The following is a 16,191-nucleotide window of genomic DNA, read 5'->3' on the forward strand; positions in this document are numbered from 1 at the left end:
CAAAAAAAAAAAAAAAAAAAAAAAAAAAAATCAAAAAGTTAGCCAGGTATAGTGGGGCATGCCTGTGGCCTCAGCTACATGGGAGGCTAAGGCAGGAGGATCACCTGAGCCCAGGGGGTTGAGGCTGCAGTATACTCCAGCCTGGGTGACAGAGCAAGACCCTGTATCAAAAAGTAAAATTTAATTTTATAGAAGTTATAAAATAATTTGTTTAGATAATTTTAACATCAAGCAGCCACACTGTTTTGTCTTCCCTGTCTCTCCTATCTCCCTGCAAAATTCTTTTCCTCCTCCCTGTCTGTTAATTTTACTTTCTTGTGATACAGAGGGAAGAGCTCATAGAGCTGCTCAGATACTTCATCAACTATAAGATGCTATCATTTGTAATATCAACCATTATTTTACGTGCCACCAAGACAAAATACTGCCACTAAATTTTGACAAGCTAACGATACTAAGATGTACCTCAGTTATAGAAAGGGTAAATACGAAAAAATGTGTGATATGATAGCGTTCTCCACCCCTAATTTACAATTCCTCCCTACTCTGTAAGAAACCACGTTTGCTCCCTTGAGCTATCATCTCCCTTGAGCCATCACATTCTCTTCTCCTGTTCAGGTCCTCTTCTCTCTCCTCCACACCACCTCATCACAGAAGACACGAGGGGACGTTAAGTGATGAGAAAAACAGAAGGAACAGTGGCAGGCACTAGCATATGGGAACAGAGACCCTCTTTAGTCACTTACTTCCTAACTGTAGTACCTTTAAAAGAGTTTTCAAACTTATGCCCCTCATTTTGAGATTGTAGGTAATGGTTATTAGCTTAAAATATCTTCTTCCCAAAGAGAAAGTAAAATTGCACTTTGCCAAATAGCACTATAAAAATGAGTTCTGTACAATATTATAATTTTAATGTTCATTTGATGGCTTATATAAGTGCTATGCTCATCTGGTTACAACAGAATTTTCCAGTAATGAATAATGCACAGGTTATTTAAAAAAAAAAAAAACAACTTCATTTTAAAAACCTTAAGGTATGACTTCTGCTTACAAAATTACAAAACACAGGTTTCCCTGAAATATTCATTTTCCAAAGTACATGTAAAACATGAATATAATTTATAAATTGTCAAGATTACCTCTGTAGTGAAAATCAAAGAAATGTGGAAGGGAATTTCACCTGAACTTCTGAGGTAGTCTGTTGTCTTTATTTGCGCTCCTTTTGACACACAGTGCCTTATTTTTTTCTATACTCCTCAAATGAGGCTAAAACATTTGCCAATGTAGGCAATTTTCCTGGGCTTCCTTGAAGACACAGTTCAACACTGCAAAATATTTACAGCTGTATTCTTTGGACTGCAATGACATGTTCACATGACTTTCTGGCCAGAGGTTATGTCCTGTTAGTCCTAGGAAGGTTCAAGGACTCTGTACAGTTTGTGAGATGCTGTGGTCAATTAGTTACATAAAGTGGCTGCCATAGTACTTTTGTTAGTATAATACCAGTACTAGACAACACTTAGAGCAGATAAATTTTATATTTCAAAACAGAACTAAAATTTGGACATTCAAAAATAATTACATTAACATGGGAAAGTCCTTGATTCTTAAAATACATCAATCATTAGACAGTGTAATTTTTATTTTTAACACACAAAAGAAGCCAACATAAAATATTCATACCTCGAATGTTTCTTATATTCAATGCTATTGACAAGAGGAGATGAAGCAAGTACATGTTAAAAAAAAAAAAAAAAGAAACTCAGCTTGTGAAAGGCAGAGAAAGGTCAAAACACAGATCAATAAACAAACAAAACAAAAAATGTGGGCAAGTCCAAGGCAGAGATAGTGTCAGGTTTAAGTTAAAAATTGACAGCAGTTTCTCTAGCTTTTACTTTCTAAGGTAATGGGAAAGAAATCCTTTTAAAAGACAAGCAGAGAAGCATGCAGCTGACAACAACCAAGATTTGATAGAAGGGGAGAATGTGGAGACAGAAGCTTCCTGTTCTTCTCAAAGGCAGCTTCTAAGACCTTCCCTTTTCCTTGAAGAGTGTTTGAATTTTATAGAGGAGTGACCTGTTAAGTCTAGCAGAATTATCGTACTTTTTGTATCTTCCAATTGGGAGAGAGAACCTCCTGGTAAGGTTCCACTTCCTTCCATGGCATGGGAATATCTCTGGCATATAAATGGAGCAAGTGTATATATTACAATGATGTCCTGCATCAATCGCGGGATGACAAAGACCTCATTTCCCAAAAGGAATTGGTAGAAAAGATGGGAATTCCTGCTGGAATGAGTTCTGCCTTATGCAGACGGTAGGACATTAGCATTACCTCATAGGGGAAGGTTCTGCCAGAATTTAGTCAGGCACTGGACCCAATTAACTATAGGATATACTCATACTAAGGACCAGTTTAAATTCTCAAAGTTGGTTATGTATGATTAAAGATGTCTAAGACAGAGGTGATCTAACTCTAATAAAGAGTTAAGGTACGGAGTAGGAAACAGGACCCCAATCTTTCAAAATGTTATATGTTTTTGCCTGCAAAGGCAGATAAAATCTTCAAATCTAGTGGCCAAGTGGATCCAGGTAAGCTAATCTGTGACATTTAAACCCTTCTGCTGAAACCACTAAATTGAGCAGTTCCAGTTTGTATCTGCAATGAGGCAGAGAAACATAGTCCCATGATCCAGGGATGTCTCCCTTGGTACAGGTACTGAAACACCATTTTTATAGTTTTAGGGCTGTGGAGACCTTACTGACACTACCTCGGATAAGCAACACCCACTCCCCACCCTCTAGCAAGTAAATATAAATTTAGAATAGCCTAAAAAGAGATAATCTGGCTTTCTCCTAAGGGGCATGTGTACCACCACAGGCAGCAATGATCAATGAACTCCTATAATTTTCATGAATTGCGGTCATCTTGCTTTGTTGGAGGTAATATGGAGTAACAGGGATACAGTGGGGCCTACTGGGTGCCATTTTTATTTTTTATTTTTATTTTTTGAGACAGGGTCTTACTGTGTTGCCCAGACTGGAGTGCAGTGGCACTATCTCGACTCACTGCAACCTACACCTCCCGGGCTCAGGCAAGTCTCCTGCCTCAGCCTCCCAAGTAGCTGGGACTACAGACATACACGAACACACCCCAGTTAATTTTTTTTTTTTTAAATTTTTGGTAGACAAGGGATTTCCCTATATTGGCCAGGCTGGTCTCAAACTCCTGGCCTCAAGTGATCCACCCCCTCAGCCTCCCAAAGTGCTGGGATTAGAGGCGTGAGCCAACATGCCCGGCCTACATTTTTCTTCCTTAAGTCTGCAAGTTGGGCCAAAGAGGATACAAAAGTCCTATGGATTTGTATCAGCCAGGCACTAAGACAAGGCTTCAGTTACACTGCTGTTGCCAGGCCATGGGTGGCAAAGTAATCACACGTCAACTTTGCAGAAGCCGAGAACACCAAAGAGTGAAGTCTAGAGTGAGAAAAAGCAATCAAGGAGAAGAGGCACAAGATGGAATGGTTTAGTGTCTGTTCAGGCAAGCCTGCAGAAATGAGCACTCATCAGTGGTTTTGAAAACCTGGCAGCAGAAATCAGAAGTGAGTGAGTTAGGAAGTGTAAGGTGGCCCTGGAGTGATGACTGAAGGTCAGCAGTCCCATTTCCAGCTGTCCTGCCTCACTCCTGCCCTCTCATCACCCCCATGGAAGCCCATCCTCCAACAGGAACAGCATTGGGGCTTCCCATGAAGGCATCTATAGACAGGCCAAACAGGGTGTAAGGAAGCAGGCCCAGAGTACATAGTATCTATCCACATCACTTTATTTAAACAAGCAAGAACATGCTAGCACAGTCTCCCATTACTATACTACAGTTACGTTGTACTAATTCTGGTACCCTATAAAGTTCAAAAAAAGAGGACTAAATCTATAAATGAAATTGTTATGCCTTTTTGATTTTGCTATTATATAATGCTACTCATGTGCAGTGACTATTTGTAATGGTAAGACAAGAAAATAAACTTCCAAAGTTGTATCCCTTCTCCCTCAAAATCTATTCAGTATTTCTTAAAAACTTGTATTGACAGAAACGACTTCATCTAAAAAAGCAAAATCAAGACAAACATGAGATTGTCAGAATATAAGGGTAAGTCTTATTAAGTGCTGCGGGACTGAAAGGAAGTTTTAGTCAAAATGTTGGCTTTGCTGTAAAGTCCTAGATAAAATACTAACAATTCTCTGAAATGCAATTTTATCTTTGGTGAAATGAGGAAGTTGAATTTCATAGTCTCTAAGCAAAACACAGCTCTAAAACATTATGCCTTAATTTTCTAGTTCAATTTCAATGAACTTTTGATCTCAATAATGCATGAAAGTTAACTTCAAGATCACTATAAGAATATAATTTTTATACGTGAAAATCTAATATTGTTTAAAGAAAATAAGCAAGCATTTTAGAAGAATCTCTTCCAATATTTCTATGTCAACATACAGTTAAGTAATTTTAAAATACTTTTAATGCAAGAAAAATATAAACCAAAGTCTAACTTTTAACAGTGTGGCCCAGGGCAGTGGCTCATGCCTGTAATCCCAGCACTCAGAGAGGCTGAGATGGGCAGATGACCTGAATCCAGGAGTTTGAGACCAGTCTGGGCAACATGGCAAAACTTGTCTCTACAAAATAAAATAAAAAACTGACACAAAAACAAAAAACAATGTAGTTTCCCAGAATAATTTAGCAGATAGGCCAAATAATAGTGTACTGGGGACAATGTTCACATTCCTTATCACTGAGCCTTTAAATGCTAGAAGTGACAGTTCAGAACCCTAAATTGCTTTGGAAGGGAAGTTATAGGGGAAAGAGGAAAAAGATCTGGGAAGTGGAGGGTGACATCATTCACACTGTTCCAGCTCCCAAGTTGAAAAACAAGGTTAGGCTTTGGTGGTTTCTTTTGCCCACTGTGAAACAAACAAACAAACTAACTTACCCATGACACTATTTTGTAGTAGGTATTCTGAATCTCTATCTTTCTCCTATCTTCCTACGGCATATATATGCATGCACATACACAGTTACAGTATTTTCTATAATTGTCCAAGTCTTTGTTCAGCACAAAAGCAGGCTCCAAGTGAAACAAGTTCATGAATTTTCCACAGAAAATCTTAACCAAAAAAAGTAAGAGATTACTGTAAAGCCTGTCTATTTGATTTTTTTACTTTTAGGGTAAATAAAATAATAATAAAAAATAAAAAAATTTCTTAACATCCTTTAACAAAGATCTCCAAATCAGAATCACATGCAAATCCAATTAAAATCAAGTACAGTGTCACAAGTAGCAGGTTAAGTATTCTTATTTGTGTCTCAAAAATGACTACACCACTGTGAAATGTGTGACTTTTTCCGGGAAAGAAAATTGTATACACCTAGAATTTTCACCTTATGTTTACTTTAAAAAGGTGACACTAAATCAATATACATTATTTTCCAAAAGATGACAATATTATTCAATATTAAGCCTACCTGATTAAAAAATAACTCAGGCATTTAGAAATAGCCAAACATTCACATTTGGATGAAGAATTAAATATTTGGATCTGCTTAACTGACAAGAGGAAATTCAATTTATTCTGAGTAACTCTTATTACTTCAAAGGATAGACATGAAAATCCTTTCAAAACAAATCCCTTCCCTGATACAGTTAAATGCAAATTCTCTTTTCCGTCTTACTCCAGAAAGCTCCTGCATACATAGGCTGATACGCCACCTACTGCAAAACCGAGCTGACAGCGCAGGCGATGCTGCCAGCGTTTCCATTCCATCACCAGGCTGGGGCTGAATAAAGGCGTGCTTGTGTGGTAGTGTTTCTTTTTAAAAAATCTCAAAGCCAAGAAGAACAAGCTGAAATAGCATCTTCAAAACATGGAGCGTAAAATAAACAGAAGAGAAAAAGAAAAAGAGTACGAAGGGAAACACAACAGCCTGGAAGATACTGATCAAGGAAAGAACTGCAAATCTACACTGATGACCCTCAACGTTGGTGGATATTTATACATTACTCAAAAACAAACGCTGACCAAGTACCCAGACACTTTCCTTGAAGGTATAGTAAATGGAAAAATCCTCTGCCCGTTTGATGCTGATGGTCATTATTTCATAGACAGGGATGGGCTCCTCTTCAGGCATGTCCTAAACTTCCTACGAAATGGAGAACTTCTATTGCCAGAAGGGTTTCGAGAAAATCAACTTCTTGCACAAGAAGCAGAATTCTTTCAGCTCAAGGGACTGGCAGAGGAAGTGAAATCCAGGTGGGAGAAAGAACAGCTAACACCCAGAGAGACTACTTTCTTGGAAATAACAGATAACCACGATCGTTCACAAGGACTGAGAATCTTCTGTAATGCTCCTGATTTCATATCAAAAATAAAGTCTCGCATTGTTCTGGTGTCCAAAAGCAGGCTGGATGGATTTCCAGAGGAGTTTTCAATATCGTCAAATATCATCCAATTTAAATACTTCATAAAGTCTGAAAATGGCACTCGACTTGTACTAAAGGAAGACAACACCTTTGTCTGTACCTTGGAAACTCTTAAGTTTGAGGCTATCATGATGGCTTTAAAGTGTGGCTTCAGACTGCTGACCAGCCTGGATTGTTCCAAAGGGTCAATTGTTCACAGCGATGCACTTCATTTTATCAAGTAATTACCTGTGTCACGAACAAAGGCAACAAGCATGCAGCCAGCAAGCTTCGGAAAACCACAGCATCAAAGGCATCCCAAATAACATGCCCAGCTAGCTCTGTACTACAGAGCCCTGCTACTAATCAATTACTGTGAGCTAACGGTATGTAAATTCTATCGCTAAAGATGTCCTTCCTCTGGGGTGTTCCTGCTGATCAGACTCTTCCACCTAAAATGAAAATAGTAACCTTCTATATACTGTAAATAAAGACTGAATGCTTTTGCTATTTATTTGTCCTTAAGCTGTCTTTCAATCAGATTGTCTTGGGTATTTGCACAAAAAACAAAGCATGTACATTATCTATCGTTCATTTCAGTAACTGGTAATAAAATATTTTAAGGGGCTATTAAGATTTAAAATCCTTTCTACTATGGCAAAAATCTACAGAGAAACTGAACTGGTAAAATTAACCACCTGGAGCAAAACAGATGTGCAGATCTAACTAAAACAGAGCTATAGTGAAGCCAAATGAGATTGTAAGAAGACATTAAAGCTATTGATTTGATTTTTCCATAGCAGGCACCAAAAGCTTATATTCACAGTTCCTGTGTTTCATACTAGACTTATAGCTGAATTGGTATTTTGCTGAAAATTCCTAGAAAACTGCTTGATGACAATAAAAAGTAAATAAAAGCACTGCTACCTTCTTTGATTGTATTAATGATTATAATAAAAAGTTACATGTCACTTTAAAAGCAAACAGTACCACTTGATGATTTTGCACAAAATTATGCATTGATGTAGTCAACCGGCAGAATACAGTAACCCTGGCTGGTCCTGGAAGTGACAAAACCCAGCAAATTCAATTCTTTGCAGGCTGAGTTCCCACAAAGCATGGATAACTTGGTCTCAATAGAGTATGTGTTATTAGAATAATAAAGGAGTTCATTTTCAGAATCACCCTAAGTGTTCAATTTTCAAGCTCAAAAATATTAAATGAACATCACTAAACATTATTCTTATGAAAGAACTTTGATTGTTTTCAATACCTTTTTGGATGCTAAATCTCAGACTCAATGAGTTAACATTACCTCATGCCAAACAAAAGTTATTTTAAAATTACGTTTTATGTATGGCCGTTTCAATGAAGTAATCTACAAACTTAACTCTAAATGACTGTATTTTCCCCCTGCAAAAGACAGCTAAATCATTTCAACTGTTCTTTAACTTCTAAGAACAAAATATACTTAAATTTGCTCCTTTAAAATTAAACCATTAAATCTGGTAACTAAATCTTAATTTTAATAAATCTCAAGAAGACGTCTGAAAATCTTGACTGAGGTTACATAAACTAGCATATATAGCCAAAAGTTTGATTACTCCATAAAAACTAGAAAAAAACAAATTCATTTCCAGAACTACAACTGCTTCTAAGTAAAACGCTAACGTAATGTAAAACCTGGCTTGTATATACTAAAAGAAACCTTTTAAAATCTGTTCTTACAAAAAAATTCTTCAAAAATCACATTTAAAAACCAAATTCCACATCAGCTACACAATGTTTTATGTACACTAAGAAAACAGATTTCTAGTAAAACATTCTTTTACGTAGTTTAAAACAGCTTAATCAAGACTGAACAAACTATAAAAACAGGAAAAGAATTGTAAAATTTATTTGAATAGCGACTATAATTGAACTATTTATATGCTTCTCCAACTTAAGAGTTGACTTTTCCTTGGCATTTGGACTTTGGTAATGAAAAAAAGGTAGTGATTTACTGTCAGAGCAAGATTTTCTCTAACAAGATTTCATTCCAGATAATAAAAATAACCCTGACATATCTTTTCACAGGAGATATAGCTGAAGAGATCTCCTGAGAAGCATTACAAGTAAGGTTTTCATCAAATCAAAAGAGGATGTAACTATTTTAACAAAGTTATTATTGATAGAAACTATTAAAAATATCAGATTCATTTTTAAGTAGCATCTTTTAGAACTTGTATCTGGACACATTTAATTCCTCCTCACACTTCTAATAAATCACAATGTTCTAAAACAATTTAGTAATCTAGAAGGAAATCTGACTAGACTGACCACCCTTATAACTTTTTATAAATGTACCTTTTAAAATTCCAAATTACTCGTACTTGGATTTACATATTCAAGTGCCTAAATATTGTGCTCTAAGTATATAGAAAATATCTATATTTTAATGTTAGTATTTTCTAAATATATTTAGAAATACTTTCCATTCAAGAAACTCAAGAAATCACACAAAATGTCAATTATAAGTCAGAGTGAAGCTCTCAGAGTATTTCTTTTCCCAGTCACTGAAAAATTTATTTCTCAAATTTTTTCTCATAAATGCTGTTCCAAAAAACAAATCACAAAGTGACTATCTTTCTCAAAAGAAAGGTAATAAAAAAGTAGGTTACTATAGTTGTCATGAGCCAAACATATATTCCCTTATATTTGGAATTACCCCATGCAGTGAGTGACTCTAGTACCATCCTTAAAATGTGAAAAGATTATGGTTTTTACTATACTTTCAAAATGTATATATGGTGGTATACACAACAAATGAAACATGAGACTTTTCAAATAATTCAAAGAAGATGACTACCATGCCAGACTGAAGATGATGTTACTGAATCAGGTTATTCAGTTTTTTTTTTTTTTTTTAAGAAAATTACTTGTATTTCAATTAGCCACAAATGGTGGCATACACTTGTAATCCCAGCTACTTGGGAGGCTGAGGCAAAAGGATTGCTTAAACTGAGAGGTGGAGGTTGTGGTGAGCCGAGATCACACCACTGCACTCCAGCCTAGGTGACAGAGCGAGATGTCGTCTCAAAAAACAAAACCAAAAACAAAACCAAAAACAAAACCAACAAAAAAATCCACAAAACTTATACTTCAAACGCTACTTACTTTTAGGGTGATAATAAAAGCTAACATTTATTGAGCATTTTACTACATGCCAGATACCATGTTATAAACATACATTCTCTCAATTAAACCTTAAACAATTCTAAGAAAGGTATTAATTATTCTTCCCTTTTTATTGATGAAGAAATGGAGACTTAGAGAGTTAAGTAATCTGCCCAAGATTACATAGTTATAAAGAGGTGGAACCAAGATTTGAAGCCCAGGTATACCAGTACCAGAGCCAACAGAAACCGTGTCTGATTTTGCAAGCCATTTATATCCCTAACACCTAGAACATGGCAGAAAACAGGCATTCACAAGGTAGGTGTTGAATACAGAACACCAAAATATAGGTTTGCCTCACTTGATACAATCTTACAATGCAAATATTCCTAAAACGTTGAGTGAAAAACTGAATTTTAGAAAAGTAATATTTTTAACACCATGTCATTTAAAAAACAGGTGAATCGTATGTCTATTGGCTGCATAAATGTCTTCTTTTGAGAAGTGTGTTCACATCCTTTGCCCACTTTTTTATGGGGATTTTCTTGTAGATTTAAGTTCTTTCTAGATTCTGGATATTAGCCCTTTGTCAGAGGGATAGATTGCAAAAATGTTCTCCCATTCTGTAGGTTGCCTGTTCACTCTGATGGTAGTTTCTTTTGCTGTGCAGAAGCTCTTTAATTAGATCCCATTTGTCTATTTTGGCTTTTGTTGCCATTGCTTTTGGTGTTTTAGTCATTGAAGTCTTTGCCCATGCCTATGTCCTGAATGGCATTGCCTATGGCATAATTTTAAAGTATAAAATTGAGGAAGTCTATTAATTCTTAATTTGCAACCCATTGATTTTTGATTGCAAATCAAAACCACCATGGCCTTTGCCCATGCCTATGTCCTGAATGGTATTGCAAATCAAAACCACCATGGCCTGGCCGGGCACGGTGGCTCAAGCCTGTAATCCCAGCACTTTGGGAGGCCGAGACGGGCGGATCACGAGGTCAGGAGATAGAGATCATCCTGGCTAACACAGTGAAACCCCGTCTCTACTAAAAAATACAAAAAACTAGCCGGTGAGGTGGCGGGCGCCTGTAGTCCCAGCTACACGGGAGGCTGAGGCAGGAGAATGGCGTAAATCCGGGAGGCAGAGCTTGCAGTGAGGTGAGATCTGGCCGCTGCACCCCTGCCTGGGTGACAGAATGAGGCTCCGTCTCAAAAAAAAAAAAAAAAAAAAAAATTAATTCTAAATTGTGTGTAAAGTACTTCACCTTCATGAACTTTTGATAAAGCACTAATTATTATCTTGTCCAGTAAAAAGTATTTTCATGGCATAACCATGAACAGGTCTCCCGAAAATGCACATTTACATTAATTAGGCTTTCTACTTAGACATGAACAGAATAGGGAACTTTTAACAAGCACATGTTTAATATGTGCTGAAATACTACAAAACACAAGATTGTACTTTAAACTGCTATAGGCAAACATGGTTTTCATTCTATTCATTTAAAATAGATATAATAGGTTTTTTGGGACTTTTGTTTTCTAGCTTCATGTCAAAATCTACAATAACAAAATAATCATAGCAGCTGTTTTGTTAGCAATGTAAAGTCAGTCAGGGCCAGGTGCAGTGGCTCACACCTGTAATCCCACCACTTTGGGAGGCCAAGGCGGGCAGATCACTTGAGGTCAGGAGTTCAAGACCAGCATGACCAACAAGGTGAAACGCTGTCTCTACTAAAACTATAAACATTAGCTGGGCATGGTGGTGCTCGCCTGTAATCTGAGTTACTTGGGAGGCTGAGGCATGAGAATCACTAGAACCCAGGAGGTGGAGGTTATAGCAAGTTGAGATTGTGCTACTGCACTCTAGCCTGGGCAACAGAGTGAGACTCTCATCTCAAATAAATAAAATCAGTAAGGAGTAATATATGTGATAATGCTATTTTAAACACACACCTATCTAATAAATTATGAATATTTTAAACAGCAATGCATGTTAGTCAAGGTTAAAATTACAGCATCTGAATCATAATTATCCTTGTTAATAAAGCAAATATGTAATATGGAGGACTATCCAAAACAGTATGCAACTCAGAAATCATTTGTATTTAACTTTAAAATATACAATGGCTTCTTCTGTAGCTGACTTATTGTCCTAATCGTATTTTGCTTAAGATAATATTAAAATTAATTTGTTTCTATCAACAAACACCAAGGGAGTGCCGGTAAAGGAAAATAGGCTGGACAGAGAGAAATATTTAAGATGAATCTAAAATATGGCTAAAAAAATTTATGAAGAGGTGGACTGTATTTCTACTTCTTTTCTTTTTTTTTGAGACGGAATCTTGCTCTGTCGCCCAGGCTGGAACGGCTCACTGCAAGCTCTGCCTCCCGGGTTTATGCCATTCTCCTGCCTCAGCCTCCCCAGTAGCTGGAACTACAGGCGCCCGCCACCACGCCCGGCTAATTTTTTGTATTTTTAGCAGAGATGGGGTTTCATCGTGTTAGTCAGGATGGTCTCGATCTCCTGACCTCGTGATCCGCCTGCCTTGGCCTCCCAAAGTGTTGGGATTACAGGCGTGAGCCACCGCGCCCAGCCTCTACTTCTTTTCTTAACAAAAATACATAATGGTTTAATATTTTCTAGCAAACAATCATGAACACATACAAGTTGTTATAAATGACTTATATGTAATAAAACTTTTCTAACAATGCAAAAATGTACATTAAGCATTGTATAATAAAATATAGAAAGTCTAGCTTTATTTCAACCACTAGTTATTTTAGAAAAGATACTGAAGTGGATATTTAAAAATGAGACCATTACAACATACCCCTTTCAAAGTTTTAAAATATAAATTAAAAAAATATATATATTTTCATAGAGATGGAGTCTCACTTCATTGCCCCAGCAGGCTGGTCTCAAACTCCTGGGCTCAAGCAATCCTCCTGCCTTGGTCTCCCAAAGTGCTGGGATTACAAGCGTGAGTCACCACGCCTCACCAACATACCCCTTTGTAAATGTTTTAAAAACCTACTCCATATTATAAAATATAACACATTTAACCTAAAACCATGACAGGTTTTTCCAAAACTGTGATTCCAGAATATTCAGTTACATTTAAAAGCAAGTTTTAATAGTAATTTTATTTTAAAACCAGTTAATTTTGAAAATTCGTTTTTAAAAACAGGCTCAACTTTTCAAAAGTAATTTTGATTACTGTCCTTTAGGATGTTTAGCACATATGTTTTGACATTATTAAAGTATAAAATCGAGGAAGCCTACTAATTCTTAATTTGCAGCCCACTGATTTTTGCCTCGTTAAAACAGGTATTTATTAACTATTTTTAAGGTTCTTAAAAAATGTTGAATGATACTAATTTTGACTTGATTTATCTTCTATCACTTAATGTTATTTTACAAAGAACTAGACCATTTAGCATTCACATTACGTATCACAACATTTGATAAATTTTTATTTAGTTTTTAAAACACTAAAAATAGGCTGGGCGGCCAGGTGGCCGGGCACAGCGGCTCACACCTGTAATCCCAGCACTCCGAGGTGGGTGAATCACGAGGTCAGGAGTTCGAGACCAGCCTGGTCAACATGGTGAAACCCCGTCTCTACTAAAAATACAAAAAATTAGCTGGGCATGGTGGTGGACGCCTGTAATCCCAGCTACTCGGGAGGCTGAGGCAGGAGAATAATTTGAACCTGGGAGGTGGAGGTTGCAGTGAGCTGAGATCGAGTTACTGCACTCCAGTCTGGGCAACAGGGCCAGACTCCGTCTCAAAAAAAAAATTAAAATTAAAAGAAAAAAGAATAGGTCAGGTGCCAGGGCTCACGCCTGTAATCCTAGCACCTTGGGAGGCCAAGGTGGGCAGATCACTTGAGGTCAGGAGTCCAAGACCAGCCTGGCCAACACGGTGAAACCCCATCTCTACTAAAAAATACAAAACTTAGCTTGGCATGGTGGCCCATGCCTGTAATCCCAGCTACTCAGGAGGCTGAGGCACAAGAATCATTTGAACCCAGGAGGCGGAGGCTGCAGTAAGCCGAGATCGCGCCACTGCACTCCAGCCTGGGCTACAGAATAAGACTCCGTCTCAGGGGGGGAAAAAAAAAACCACGTTAAAAATAAGTATGAATGCAGATACCATAATCCTATATCCTAACAAAACTATTTTGATTTTTGCACATTTTTTTCTATGCAAAGATATTTTAAGAGAAATCCATCTAGAAAGAAAAAAGAAAGACTGTGCATAGCTGTGCATGGAAATAATTACTAATAAAGGTGAGATAACTGGAGGGAATCACCAAACAGAAGAATCAAAAGTCATAAATGATTTTTTAGTGCACTTTCTTAAAAAACTATTTTTAATTGATAAAATTTGTATACATTTATGGTAAACAACATGTTTTGAAATATGTATATATTATGGAATGGCTAATCAAACTAATTAACATATGTATTACCTTATATACTTAGTTTTGTGGTAAGAACACTTAAAAGTATATAATACGCGGCCGGGCACCGGTGGCTCAAGCCTGTAATCCCAGCACTTTGGGAGGCCGAGACGGGCGGATCACGAGGTCAGGAGATCGAGACCATCCTGGCTAACACGGTGAAACCCCGTCTCTACTGAAAATACAAAAAAACTAGCCGGGCGAGGTGGCGGGCGCCTGTAGTCCCAGCTACTCGGGAGGCTGAGGCAGGAGAATGGTGTAAACCCAGGAGGCGGAGCTTGCAGTGAGCTGAGATCCGGCCACTGTACTCCAGCCTGGGCGACAGAGCGAGACTCCGTCTCAAAAAAAAAAAAAAAAAAAGTATATAATACCTTGTTATTGGGTATATTCACCATGTTGTACAATAGCTAAAAGTCGTGGGTGATGGATTTACAAAACAACAAAACCAAAACTAAAACCAAAAACATGTGTAAGTCTACACATGTTTACAATATATACAAGTTTACAACATAATTATAAGTTGGTGTTGTTACACCACAGCCAAAAACTAACACATTGAGATTTAGAACATAAAATTCAGCTACCTTGAAAAGTGGAAGAAGGCTATATTAAAATACATTTTGGTTCTCAGTTATATTTCCCTCTGCTCTTCTTTGTGTCTCAAGGAAAATTTGGATTATTGGGGTATCATACAGATTGTTCTTAATAAGAGACAAGAAAAAGGAGCTTCAAATATATCTCTTGCTGTTATAGAATACAACATAGTTAGGTATATTATAAAATTCACTAGGTGATAGGTATATAGAAAATAATGGGCTAAGCGGGGTGGTGCACCTATAATCTGGGCACTTTCTGGGCACTTTCAAAGGCCAAGGCTGGAGGATCACTTGAGCCCAGGAGTTCAAGACCAGCCTAGGCAACATGGCAAAACTCTGTCTCCACAAAACATACAAAAAAAAAAAAAAAAAAGTCGGGCGTGGTGGCCCACACCTGTAGTTCCAGCTACTTAAGAGGCAGAGGTGGGAAGATAGCTTGAGCACAGGAGATTGGCTGCAGTGAGCTGTGACTATGCCACTGCACTTCCTGTCTGGGCGACACAGCGAGACCCTGTCAAAAACAAAGAAAATAACAACCTTGTGCTTGTATAAAACATATACAAATTTCGCAGCTAACACTGAGGTGTTTAGTGAAGCAAAAGGCACCTTAAGTAAAATCTTTCCTAACTTTCCGAAGACTTTCCATTTAACTAAAGGATGTAATAAAAGAAAAAAATTTAGGTAGAATCTTAATTCACTTTATCTTTGAATATGCATCAAACAGTGGTGTTTTGGTTCCAGGCAGTGGAAAAGAAAAGCAGGTGAGGATTTTACAATTAGGGAAAAAAGGCTGGCTACAGTGGCTCACATGGTAATCCCAGCACTTGGGGAGGTCGAGGTGGGAAGACTGCTTGAGCCCAAGAGTTTGAGGCTGCAGTGAGGTAGGATCATGCCACTGTACTCCAGCCTGGGTGACAGAGCAAGATTCTGTCTCAAAAAAAAAAGAGGGAAAATAAAGTTAAAAAAGACTTCACCAATCAACTCCAATCATGTTAAGAATTACTAATTAAGTAAAAGGCTAAAACCTCTTCTACAGAAACTAACGGTTTCCCAATAAGGGAACAGCCACCCCCAGCTACCTCTTTCCTGCAAAGAAACCATCTATGGTTGTTTCTATACAGAAACAAGTTTCAGGTATTACAATATTATAAGAAATCACTCTTCTGGGAAAGTATATGAATGAGTCAAAAAGAGTAAGAGGCCAGGTGCAGTGGCTCGCTTTGGTAAGTCGAGGCAGGCAGATCACTTGTTGGGAGTTCAAGACCAGCCTGGCCAACATGGTAAAACCCTGTCTCTACTAAAAAAAAAAAAAAAAAAAATTAGCCAGGGGTGGTGGTGCACACTTGTAATCCCAGTTACTCAGGAGGCTGAGGCAGGATAACTGCTTGAGCCTGGGAGGAAGAGGTTGCAGTGAGCCAAGATCGTGCCACTGTACTCTAGCCTGGGTGACCAAGAGAGACTCCGTCTCAATAAATAAATAAATAAATAAATAAATAAATAAATAAATAAATAAATAATA

General features: G+C 37.4%; 2 protein-coding genes across 2 annotated transcripts in view; one reads left to right on the forward strand and one right to left on the reverse strand.

Moving 5' to 3' along the window:
* The window catches only part of KCTD4 (potassium channel tetramerization domain containing 4), an 8,493-nt gene extending 858 nt beyond the window's left edge, over positions 1-7,635 (forward strand). The window contains exon 2 of the mRNA XM_017870980.1: positions 5,733-7,635. Coding sequence (XP_017726469.1) covers positions 5,920-6,699 — 780 coding nt within the window. The 5' untranslated portion in view covers positions 5,733-5,919 and the 3' untranslated portion in view covers positions 6,700-7,635. The remainder of the gene's footprint in view (positions 1-5,732) is intronic.
* Positions 1-16,191, reverse strand: part of GTF2F2 (general transcription factor IIF subunit 2) — a 141,798-nt gene that overhangs the window by 56,219 nt on the left and 69,388 nt on the right. The gene's annotated exons all lie outside the window — the stretch shown is intronic.

Source organism: Rhinopithecus bieti, unplaced genomic scaffold, assembly GCF_001698545.2.
Source record: "Rhinopithecus bieti isolate Rb0 unplaced genomic scaffold, ASM169854v2 scaffold_5273, whole genome shotgun sequence".
Taxonomy (NCBI): Eukaryota; Metazoa; Chordata; class Mammalia; order Primates; family Cercopithecidae; genus Rhinopithecus; species Rhinopithecus bieti.